This window comes from Desmodus rotundus, chromosome 9 (genome assembly GCF_022682495.2).
Source record: "Desmodus rotundus isolate HL8 chromosome 9, HLdesRot8A.1, whole genome shotgun sequence".
NCBI classification, from domain to species: Eukaryota; Metazoa; Chordata; class Mammalia; order Chiroptera; family Phyllostomidae; genus Desmodus; species Desmodus rotundus.
Genome location: NC_071395.1, coordinates 44267435 through 44280123, shown reverse-complemented (window position 1 = coordinate 44280123; position 12689 = coordinate 44267435). Strand labels below are relative to the sequence as shown.

The following is a 12689-nucleotide window of genomic DNA, read 5'->3' as shown; positions in this document are numbered from 1 at the left end:
GCAAAGACAAAAATCACATGATCATATCAATAGATGCGGAAAAAGCATTTGATAAGATACAGCACCCATTTCTGATAAAAACACTCAGCAAAGTGGGAATAAAGGGAGCATTCCTCAACATAATAAAGGCCATATATGAGAGACCTACAGCCAACATCACACTCAATGGACAAAAACTTAGAGCTTTCCCACTAAGATCAGGAACAAGACAAGGATGCCATCTCTCACCACTCCTATTCAACATAGTATTGGAAGTCCTAGCCACAGCAATCAGACAAGAAAAAGCAATAAAAGGCATCCAAATTGGAAAGGAGGAAATGAAACTGTCACTGTTTGCAGATGACATGATAGTGTACATAGAAAATCCTATAGACTCCATCAAAAAACTACTTGACCTAATAAATGATTTTGGCAAAACAGCTGGATACAAAATCAATACTCAGAAATCAAAGGCATTCCTGTACACCAACAATGAAACTGCAGAAACAGAAATCAGTGAAAAAAATCCCATTTGATATAGCAACGAGAAAAATCAAGTACCTATGAATAAACCTGAAAAAGGAGGTAAAAGACCTGTACTCAGAAATCTACATGACACTGAAGAAAGAAATCAAGGAAGACACAAACAAATGGAAGCATGTACCATGCTCATGGCTGGAAGAATTAACATCATCTCAATGGCCATAATACCCAAAGCGATTCTTAGATTCAATGCGATCCCTATTAAAGTACCCATGACATATTTCACAAATATAGAACAAACATTTCAGAAATTTGTATGGAACCATAAACAACCCTGAATAGCTGCAGCAATTTTGAGAAAGAAGAACAAAGCAGGAGGGACCACAATACCTGATATCAAACTGTATTACAAGGCCACTGTAATCAAAACAGCCTGGTACTGGCATCAAAACAGGCACATAGACCAATGGAACAGAACAGAGAGCCCAGAAATAAACTCAAGTCTCTATGTTCAATTAATACTTGACAAAGGAGGCAGGAGCATAAAATGGAGCAAAAATACCTCTTCAACAAAAGGTGTTGGGAGATCTGGACAGTTACATGCAAAGAAATGATACTCGATCATCAAATTGCACCGTACACAAAAATAAATTCAAGGTGGATAAAAGACTTAAATATAAGTTGTAACACCATAAAAGTCCTCGAGGAAAACATTGGCTGGAAAATCTCAGACATTCCAGGCAGCAACATCCTCACAGACACATCCCCTAAAGCAAGGGACAGAAAGGAAAGAATAAACAAATGGGAACCTCATGAAAAAAAAAAGCTTCTGCAGGGCTAAAGAAAACAGCATTAAAATGAAAAGAGAACCAACAGTATTGGAAAACATATTTGCTAATGATACTTCAGAGAAGGGCCTGATCTCCAAAATATATAAAGAACTCACACGACTCCACTCAAAAAAGACAAAAATGGGCGAAGGACTTCAACAGACACTTCTGCAAGGAAGACATACAGAGGGCCCAGAGACATATGAAAAGATGCTCAGCAACACTAGCCATCAGAGAGATGCAAATTAAAACCACAATGAGGTATCATCTCATTCCAGTCAGAGTGGCCAATATAAACAAATGCAGAAGCAAATGTTGGAGAGGATGCGGAGAAAAGCGAACCCTAGTGCACTGTTGGTGGGAATGCAGACTGGTGAGGCCACTGTGGAAAACAGTATGGAATGTCCTCAGAAAACTAAAAATGGAACTGGCCTTTGACCCAGCAATTCCGCTGCTGGGATTATACCCTAAGAACCCTGAAACACCAATGCAAAAGAACCTGTACACCCCAATGTTGATAGCAGCACAATTTACAATAGGAAAGTACTGGAAGCAACCTAAGCGCCCATCAGCAAACGAGTAGATTCAAAAACTATGGTATATTTACACAATGGAATTCTATGCAGCAAAGAGAAAGAAGGAGCTTATACCCTTTGCAACAGCATGGATGAAACTGGAGAGCATTATGCTAAGTGAAATAAGCCAGGAGGTGAGGGACAAATACCATAAGATCTCACCTTTAACTGGAACATAAGCAATAGAAGGAAAAAGCAAACAAAATATAACCAGAGTCATTGAAGTTAAGAACAATCTAACAATAGCCAGGGGAGAGTGCGGTGGGGACAGTGAGAAGAGGGGAGTACAGGAACTACTATAAAGGACACATGGACAAAGTCAGGGGGAGGGTGGTGGTGGGGGAGGGAGGTTGGTTCAGCTGGGGTGGGGCGGAGGGGGATGGGGAGAAAAGGCATACAACTGTAATTGAATAACAATAAAAATTAAAAAAAAAAGAAAATAGTGATGACCATGCAAGTGAAAACTGTCCTCTGAGATGGTCCTTTACAACAAAATTACATAAATGACCTCAGCATCCAAGTGTAGTTTAGTATGTACAAGTAGTATAATACATGACTACTCTCTCAGTAAAACAAGAGAAATATTACTTAGAATGATAAATGTCATAAGAGAATACATTAGGTTAAAGTAACTCATGTTAACCCATGAGATACATGAGAACTTGTAATTACATATGGTCCAAAGATTGTATAAACTTGTGTCAGAACTTCTTGCTCTGAAGCTTGAAACATACATGGGTACTTCTTCAGCCATGGGCAGTTGGCCGTTGAAAAGCCTACCTGTCAAGTAATCTTTCCAGGGCCCTCTTTATGTCCTTGTTCCTGAGACTGTAGATGAAGGGGTTCAACATGGGTGTGACCACAGCATACATCACTGAGGCTGTTGTAGATGACTGTGAGTGGCGGCTATCAGCAGAGCCAAGATACACACCTAGGCTTGTACCATAAAACAAGGAGACAACTGAGAGGTGAGATGCACAGGTGGAAAATCCTTTATACTTCCCCTGAGCTGATGGGATCGCTCGTATGGAGGACACTATCTTAGAGTAAGAATAAAGAATCCCAGTGAGGAGACCACCACCCAGCAGCCCTGCTGAAAAGTACATCACCAGGTCATTAGGAAAAGTGTCAGAACAGGCAAGTTGGACCACCTGTTTGAGTTCACAGAAAAAGTGGGGGATTTCCAAGTCTGAGCAGAAGGACAGATCCAACACCATTAAGCATTGTAACAGGGAATACAGGGCACTCATGATCCAGGACACCAGAACCAGCAGTCCACAGTGCCAGGGGTTCATGATGACTCTGTAGTGCAGTGGGTGACTGATGGCCACATATCTGTCATAGGCCATGACAGTCAGGATGAAGATATCCAACACTGCAAAGAGCATAAAAAAATACATCTGGGTGATGCAGCCTGCATAGGTGATGACTTTGCTCTGTGTCTTGATGTTCAGCAGCATCTTTGGGATGGTGGTGGAAGTGAAGCAGATGTCTACCAGGGACAGGTTGGAGAGGAAGAAGTACATGGGCGTGTGGAGGTGGGAGTCTGAGCTGACCGCCAGGAGGATGAGCGTGTTTCCCAACACTGTGATCAGGTACATGGAGAGGAAGAACCCAAATAGAAGGGGCTGCTGTCCAGGTGTCTCTGAAAATCCCAGGAGAAGAAATTCTGAAACTTGTGTAACATTGCCTGATTCCATGTGGTGCAGGTGACTACCAAAAAATAGAAGCAAATGAATAACTTATTTTCACATTGGCAAACATTAGTAACTGAAATAAATGCTACATTAGTTTTTAGAATTCAAAAAAATTCCATATTTGGTATAGGATATGGTTCTTGTTAGGGCATGTCCTTTGCCATTGCAGTAGAATTTCCTTTTCTACCATTTAGTGATTCTTCAAACTCAGTGGATATTGCTGTTTTATTTAGGCTGTAGTGTGTGCATTTGAGAATATACGCATATATTGACTTTAGACGATGTCCCAGGCACTGTTCAGAGTACAGGCTGATGAAAAACAAGCATCTCTAGAAACAAATCATGGAGAAAGAATATGAACAAATAAAAATTATAATACAACATAACTATTGGAGCACATGTTATATAGAAAGGTGAATCACCTTAAATGCATAAAGTTGATAGAGGTTATTCTTTTTGTCAAGACTTCCAACAAGCAGCACTTTAACAGGCACCTCAAAGATGACGAAGCGGGAGTCTAAGGGGGAGCACGTGTTTCCAAGCAGCAGGAACAGACAGTGCAAAGGTCCTAAGGAAGATGGTAGTTTTGGAAAATCAAGGCTCACACTGAGCCAGTGTGTCTGGGGCAGGAAAGATGGTGTTAGATGATATTAAGAAACATAGGGGCCTGCATGCTGCTGTTGAAACTCAAAGTCACAGAGAGTCCCTTTGTACACTATTAAAATCTTGCAGTTTATTAATCTGATTGGAAAAGCATCCTTTGAACTGAAAAGAATTTCCTCCTCAGTCCCTTCTCTTGATGGAGTTCTGGCCCCTGTGTGATATGTCACCTTGGAATACATGGGTCCAGATACTCCTGCTCTGAGCACTGTTCTTGGTTTATGAGGCATGTGCACCCACACACCATGTCTCCTCATGTGTGTGGTCTCCATGTTTGTCTCACTCACTATTTAGGCTGTGACTAGATACCACTCATCAGTCCAGCTCAAGTATCTTTTCCAAAAAGAATTTAGGCATAGTACCTCAATACTTAATGGTAAGGGTGAATGCACAAATAAGCTTGGGGTCCCATACTGGAATGTCCATTTTATGCCCTGTATTTAAAAAAACATAAATGTACAGGGTGAGAGGAGAATAAATGGACATAAGGTAGAAAAATATCTATTGATAATAAGCTCAGGTGTTCTCTGAGAGATGTTGAGGTAGAAATGCATTTGGATTCTGGCAGCTTTCAAACCCTAACTTAATCCCTTGAAGTCAAGCAAAAATAATAAGGTAGAAAAGATATATTTGTCCAAAACACAATAGTAGTAATCTACATATGGTGTGGAAACACCTTGCCGATTGAGTACATAGTGAAAAGTGACCAAAAAAAACCAAGGTATATTTTAGAAATTGGATTCTTTTTAATATAAAGCAGTAGAAGACAGGCTTTTCCTGTGCCTATTTATTGTTATTTGACCAGTGGATTTTTATAGGGGTAAAATGCAGGTGAGACAAACCCCTCACTCACTTTTCTCATGTGCCCATTTGTTTTTCTTGGACTTTGGATTTGGACCTCAATTTTGGCAAATCAGTAGGCACCGTCTAATTCTGGTCCTGGTCTTCATCCAACATGCAAAGGCCTCCCCAGGATGTGACCAATAAAGCCTGCACACGCCATGACAATCCATCGTTCTACACTGAGTAACTTTCTTCATGTGACTTAAGCCCAACCACGTTATCATGCAAATATTTATTTCACTGTACTCTTCCTTCACCATCACAATGGGGTGGGGGAGAGTGGTGGGGAGGAAATGGAGACAACTATACTGGAACAACAATAAAAATTAGTGTGGAGACTTGTGTCTGTTGTCTAAATGGTAGGTAGAAAATAGAGAAGTGGAGCATAAGAATAGTATAGGAAATGTGTAAGGAAATGTACGCAGGAGGACGGGAATGAAGGGGAGAAAATGCAACACCTGCTATAGCATAATCAATAAGATATATTAAAAAATAGTGTGGAGATAAAAATAAAAAATAAATAAAAACAAAAATAAAAAGTGAAAACTGAATAAAAATTTCTGCTAAATTAAAAACAAAAGAAAACAATGTCAGATCTGAACAAGTAGGGCTTCACCTGCTTTTCTCACCGCTGTATTTTCCCAGATGTTGTGTAGACCTGTGCACTTACCCAGGAAGCTGTTGAAGTGAAAGTGAAGTCATGAAATTAATGGCAGGGAGAATAAAACTTGGTTAAACAGAATGATTTAGCAACTGTGTGAAAGAAAATGAGGGGAGCATCAAAAAGTAATGAAAACAAGATATAAATACCAACATACATTTGTAATTAAATTGGCAAAGACATGGACACAGAAGGTAATGTATGATATTCCCAGACATGGTGGCAAAGCAGAGGCTCAGTGTTATTTGACGATGAATCAGGAATTAGGCCTTAGTTTATAACTACATTTAACACATGGTAAGGTTGTATTTCTTTGTATTGGGAAAGGTTGAGTTGTTAAATAAAAGCTGGAGAAAGAAACATCCACCTGGAAGGAAATGAAGTTGATCCCCTACCTCTGTTGTGTTACATAAAATCGGGGGGGATTGCCTACTCTCTGGAAGAGTAACCAGTCCTTTTGGGTGAACAGAATGAAAACTACATATTAATATTGATGAGTGGGCCAATCCATCCGAATCAAGTCAGAGACTCAGTAGTAAAAAGACAGACATATTTAACAAATAAAATGCAAAACATTTTTATGGACAAAACATCCCCTATGTCAATTGAGACATAATCAATTTTAATTATTTTTATATTTACTGTCTTAATTTTTATTGAATTTATGGGGGTGATATTGGTTAATAAAATTATAAAGGTTTCAGCTGTACAACTATCTAATACATCACCTGTATGTTGTATTGTGTGTTCAGTGCCCCAAGTCAAGTCTCTTTCAGCCAACATTTATCCCTCTTTTACCCTCTTCTACATCCAACCACCATAAATTTTAAAAGTCATCTAAAAGCCTGACATGAAAAAAAGTAACCATATAGTAATATTCAAATTATTCAAAAACCATCAAGTATGAATCTTTGATCAAAATCAGAAAAAGTTCAGCAAAGAACAAAAAAGTTCTTTCACACCTGACAGCCTGGAGAAAAACTTAGAAAAATGTCACATTGACTGGGATGTAGACTTTTAAACAGGTAGCAAAGGGGTGCTCTGTTTTGTCCTGGCAGAACTATGAAGTGTTACAGCATTGGGAAAACAGACTGCAGGCAGCTGCACACACAACCAGCACCTGTGCCTCTAACTCAGGGCTCCTCAGTCTCTGCAGGACTGCCATTCTGGGCCAGGTCTTTGTCTGAGGTGTGGTCTCTCCTGGCCATGGCAGGAGGTTTAGAGCATCCCTGGACTTTACCGACGCCTCCCATGAGACAACTAAAAATGTCTCCAAAGATTGCTCTGTGTCCCCTAGGGGAACAGTATATTGCCTCTGGTGGAGAACCAGAGTTTTAACGTAACAATCTCAAAATATTTTCATATATTGTTATAATAGCAATGTAATGAGAAAGTTAACATTAGATTTCAAGTGTGGCTAGCACACCCACCCCTCAGAATATTGTGCAGACATGGAAATAATGAATCAGCATCTTACACCCTCTTTGACTGGAGGGAAGAGTGTAGGTATTGTTGAGTAGGAGGAAAGAGTGGACACATAGAGAAAAACTGTACAATGCATAAAGAGCATTTCTGATGGGCCAGGATGCTGTTCATACATCTGTACAAAAGCACATGAGTGAGTATGTGAGCATAACATAGGAAGACAAGATTTTTAAAAAGAAACTAAGACCTTAGAGAATAAAGATTAGCAGCAGGAATGTAATCAGGTTAAGTATACTGATCACAAAATTATTGTATGAAAAATAATTAAGTGAAAATCAAGTTAATTCATATTAATAGGGAAAATAATAACAATATCAACATGGGCCACTGATCCCAGAGTAAATTGCCATAGAGTTGGAAATAAAAGAATGTTATAAAAAGGTTTATAAAGTCAGGGAGAAAGCAGTATCTAAGTCATAATTTCTTCTTATATGGTGATATATGGATTCAAATTTGCTTATGATAGGTATAGGTAATCTTCAGTTAAATGTTTATAAAGAGTGCCTTCCACTTTAACAGGAACCTAATCAACAAAACGAACAAGCAAGCAAAATATAATCAAAGACACTGGAATTGAGAATGGGCTGACAGTGATCAGAGGGGAGAGGGGAAGCGGTTAAAAGGAAAAGGGTGAAGGGTTTGCAGGAACAATTATAAAGGGACATGGACTATAACAAGGGGGTGTGAAATATGGGAGGGAGGTGGGGAGAGCTGAGATCGTGTGGAGTGCTGGGGAGAAAAGGCAGGAAACTCTACTTGAACAACAATTAAAAATTGGTTAAAAAAAAAAAATACTGCCCTGAACAATCTGTTCATGTTTTTTGGTATACCCATGCACTCTTTTCTTTTGGATATGCCATTAACAAAAGAATTGCTTAGTTATACGGCATATTTATGTTCATATTGCACTAATTCCAGTATTTTTGAAATAATCACCAATTTCTAAAAGACCTGGTGTCATAAAAGTAAATGACTTAGTCTCTTAAATGCCTTTTAATTGGATACCTCCCTCCAACATACACTGATTTTGTGTGTTATGCCTTTCCTGAATTCACCAATGTACACTGAAACTACTGTGTGAAAATAAAAATAAATAAATAAAAATAAGAAAAAAAAAGAGTGCCTTCAAGAGGACGGTAGAAGCTGATGTCCATTTTGAAAGTGGAGCTGACCACAGGAGGCAAAGGAGCAATACAGAATGAAGGAGACGTGGACAAGTGGCAGTATGTGTTTAGGTGACTTATTAGTGCTAAGTACACACAAGAACATTCACTTTCATTTTTTGTTTATAGCAAGGATAGACAAGTGAAGAATATAAAAGTAACAGCTGTATTTTCTTTTCAGTAAGAAAAGTAAAAAATAAAAAAAGCAATGGAGAGAATACAATGTGCCTGAGGATAGATTTGAGCCCACATAGTTCATAAATACTCACAGTTCTCCACCTATATGTACATAAAAGGACTCAATGACAATGACAAAGTTGGTGGGGGAAAACCCCTCCAATTCCTTGTTTAGAATAATGCAATAAAAAGCAGGAATCAAAGCAAACTGACAGCACTCAACAAATGCTGAAATACATAAAATTTACAATAGAGGAAACAAATGAATAAGTAACCCACAAATGTATTCAGGTCACAGGTCATGAAGTAATGGCAAAATCAAGCTATTTAGCACACCTCTTTTTACTTATCAAATAAATTCTTTTTCATGCTAATGGAAAATGCAGAGTGAAAGAAGATAGTGTGGAATGTACCACTCCTGACCACTGTTGAAAGGTAATATTTGCAAGAAGTGTACTGAATATGGATATGTGTCATCAATATGGAAACAACATTGAATATGCCCCATGATAAAAATAAAGAACTGCCCTACTTTACTGGACAACTCTCCACGGCTAGTACTCCATTTTCCTACTCCCTTTAGTTGCGAAACTCATCTTACATGTTATACTTACACTTGAAATACTTTATGCCTCCCATTGCCACCTCAGTTGGGCTTCCATCAGGGAGTAGTGAGCAAATGACACATGTGTTGCAGACTTCGATGTTCACTTGTCTTTTTAGCATCACAAACAAATTATGAACTAATTAATCAGGCAAACAAACAACCACAGGCTGATGGCTTTCAAGAGACCTCAGGTGAAAGTTCTTGGCTTTGGCTCTCTCTGACCCTTTCCTGGAGCCCCTACTGCACCCTTAGCCTCACCTGATAGAGAGCTTTGAGAAGATGGACTCACCTAATCCTGACCTCTGAGAGGGCCGAATCCTGGTAAAGAAAATCTAGGCTCCTTGATGTGGATGACAATGGAGGCTGAAGCTCTCTGCTGAGACAAGACATCAGGAAGGAGGCAAGCATTGGTCTTCTAGAGAAAATTAGGTTTCCAAAAGCAACAACTAGGTTCCATTCAGCCCAAGGTCACACATGCTGAGAGACTGGAGATGAGGAGGTATTTACAGCTCCGTATGTCTGCTCGTTATGTGCATTTCCATCTTGTTCTCCAACCTCTAGTTGCATGATTTCCCTGTGGGTCTGGACAGAAGGGAATGTTTACCTGGAGATTCTGTGTTCCCAAAAGACTAGCTTGGAAGTCCAGTGAATCCTGTTCTTACTAGTTCCTCCTCATAAAGCCTGTGGCTTTGAGAAGAGTAATTGCCCAACAGTTTATCCAAACCCTCATTTAAAACTTTTCCAAATTTCAGACTGAGGATCCAGTCTGGATTAGAAAACTGAAATCCCTAAGTATTGACTTGTGGTAGAGATACAGCCCCGCTGTCTGCAGATAATTGCTATTTTTCTTTTCAACAAGGGGGAAAACTAGGTTCCTTTGATTAAACCTTGAGTGTTACACATTGAGCTTCATGAAACATTGGCCAACTCAATTTGGAATTTCAACCTCATATCACAAGAAATGTCCTGTAGTCCCTCACTATGCAATATTTGTTACTTACAAGAGATACACTTCAATTTTTTTGCACTATAATGTTAATCTTGGAACAGAAAAGTAGATAGATTCTTCCCCGTAGCCTCCTGAAGAAAGTTAGCCCTGCAAACATCTTGACTTTAGCCCATGAGACCTCAGGAATTACAAGAGCATAAATGTGTTTGTTTTTAAATCATTAGTGTGGTAATTTTACATTAGCATTAATAATTGAAAATAGACATTTATCCAAAAGATTTGTTGAGGAAATTGAGATAAAGTGTCTCATTCCATTCATTTAGCCTCCCCTGGGTAAAGGCATTTTGCATTGTTTTTCCCCTTAAGTGGAAGACACATATAAGCATTCTGTAGATATTCAGCCTTTCTGACTGGTAGAGAATTTCTTCTTGCCTAAGTGTCAGGGGGCTTCATATTTTATGCCTTTGAGAAATTAATATAAGAAAAGGAATACTTTTTAATTTTTGTGTACCATTTAATTTAAATCTTTTGTGTCTAAATTTCTCCACCTTTAAAATTTATATTAAAATTTTATTAAATTTCATTTTCATTCTTTTCTATTTTATCCTTTTCAAATTTCTTTTGTTGCCTTTCAAAATGAAATTTTATATGAGTCTGTGTTTGTATACATATATGTGTGTGTTTATTTGAAATAAAAATATACACGAATAAACTAATATGCATACATACAACTTTACCTTGAACAGTTTGTTTGGAGTCAAGAAAACATCCATCTCTCATTTATTTCTGGCAACATTCATCTGAAGTTATGTTTGCTGTCCCACTTTACCTTCAGAAATAAGGAAATTGAGGCTCAGATTTAAGAATTACATTGAGAAAACAATAAAGTTTATTGTGCACTTTCTTGAATTATACACAACTGGATGTGAGGTATGGACTATAATTTTTATGACTTTCATTCACCATATTGTATATTTGAATGATGTTCCTATTATATTATACAATTACACTTAAATAAATTAACTAGACGGGAAAAGGCATAGCACTGCATGGATTGGAGTAGGATCTAGAGCTCAGGTAGCTGATTCACACTGAGAAAGTGTAGTAGGTATCACTCTACGTGGGAAAAAAGCAAAGTGCAATATAAAAAGAAAAATAAGTAAGCAAAATAAGGCTGAAACAGTTCTCATAGATACAGAGAACAACTTGATAGTTACTAGAGAGGGAGGGTGTGGGATGGGGGAAAAACAGGAAAGGGATTAGGAAGTATAAACATCCAGTTATAACATAAGTGTTGGGGACGTAAAGTATAGCATAGGCAATAGACTTGATAATATTGTAATAACTATGTACGGTGACATGTGGTTACTAGACTTGCTGTAGGTATATGAACATTGAATAACAATGTTACATACATGAAATTAATATGTTTTATGATAACTGTCATTAAAAATAAATTTAAAAGGTACAATTGGCAATAACTACATAGGTGAAGCTAAAGTAATCACCATGGTTCTCTGAATGTAGAAGAGAACGGAAGAAGATAGAATTGGTATCAGAGCAAGGATTAAAAATGCTACATTGGCTTTAAAGATGGGTAAAGGGGAGTGATGTCAGAGAAATGGCAGTGTGAGAGATCCCCTTGGTGTCTCCCCTGGAAATGTCAACAATTTGAAGAGCTATAATTTGACAAAGGATTCCCTGCTCAATGTACATCTATGCCTCAGAGACTGCACATTGAAACATTTAAAGGAGGGCCAGAGGGAGCAAACAGGGGAGGCAAGAAGATATGATGTGGGCAGGGTGGGTATCTGCCCACTTCCCCCCACCCCATACACCATGGATGAGAATAAATCTACCAAGACATGATCTGCTTGGGGAGGAAAGGTGGCTGATCTCTCAAAGTGGAAAGGCCAGGAACCTGTTCCTCAATGGGATTTTATTGGGTGTAATTTGCATAGGAATACAGGGTGTGCGTGTAAATCTCAATCATTGTCAGGCAGTAATAATCAAACACTGGATAACATTCATAAAACTATAAGGGCCTATTTAGATTCCAGGTCAGATAGCCTAAGGGCCATAAAACTTTGGGGAAACAAACTCATTCGATGCTTGGACCTCTATTATTTAAATTGAGGGTGTTAGCAAAGGAGGTTTCACAGGATTTTATGCATCCTTTCTTAGGCCTGATAGCCCCAGGGAACCTGCCCTTTCAAGCACAGGACCCCACCCACCTCCAGCATTGTTTCAGGCTTAAGTCAGGCAGGGGAAGTAAGGCAGGCAAGAGATTAGGAGACTTCTTGCAGACAGAATGAGGACTCACGCTATGTCAAAGTTGAGGGGCAAGGGTCCATCACCCCCTCTTTCTATAACCCCCCAAGTCATTCCCTGAGGGCCTCTTCATGACCCGGCCTGTCTTAGGTTGTCCCTCCTCTAAGGAATCTTATGTGCCATTGTCTAACCAGTGATCCGCCCATGGCCAAGCAGTGTGAAGTGAAAGGGGGAGAGGCAGGGCCATGCCCGGGAGAGAAGCTTTCTCTCCTCAGTAGATAAGGGTCCCACGTTTTCTCACACAGCCTT

General features: G+C 39.0%; 1 protein-coding gene across 2 annotated transcripts; it reads right to left on the bottom strand.

The window, feature by feature from the left end:
• Nucleotides 1-2643: 2643 nt before the first annotated feature.
• On the bottom strand, nucleotides 2644-9605 carry LOC112303542 (olfactory receptor 7A5). 2 transcript variants are annotated; one of them, XM_024559110.3, is made up of 2 exons: nucleotides 9450-9605; nucleotides 2644-3893 (listed from the first exon to the last, which is right to left on the bottom strand). In XM_024559110.3, exon 2 carries the CDS (start codon nucleotides 3565-3567, stop codon nucleotides 2644-2646), a length of 924 nt encoding a protein of 307 aa, XP_024414878.1. In that variant the 5' UTR covers nucleotides 3568-3893; nucleotides 9450-9605. The 2 variants fall into 2 exon arrangements, with proteins under 2 accessions (XP_024414878.1, XP_045050316.1); XM_045194381.2 differs by lacking the exon at nucleotides 9450-9605 and adding an exon at nucleotides 3987-4065.
• Between the last annotated feature and the right edge of the window lie 3084 nt (nucleotides 9606-12689).

Coding starts and splice junctions, on each gene's coding strand:
- LOC112303542 (XM_024559110.3), bottom strand. CDS start 3,567: ATGGAATCAGGCAATGTTACACAAGTTTCAGAATTTCTTCTCCTGGGA.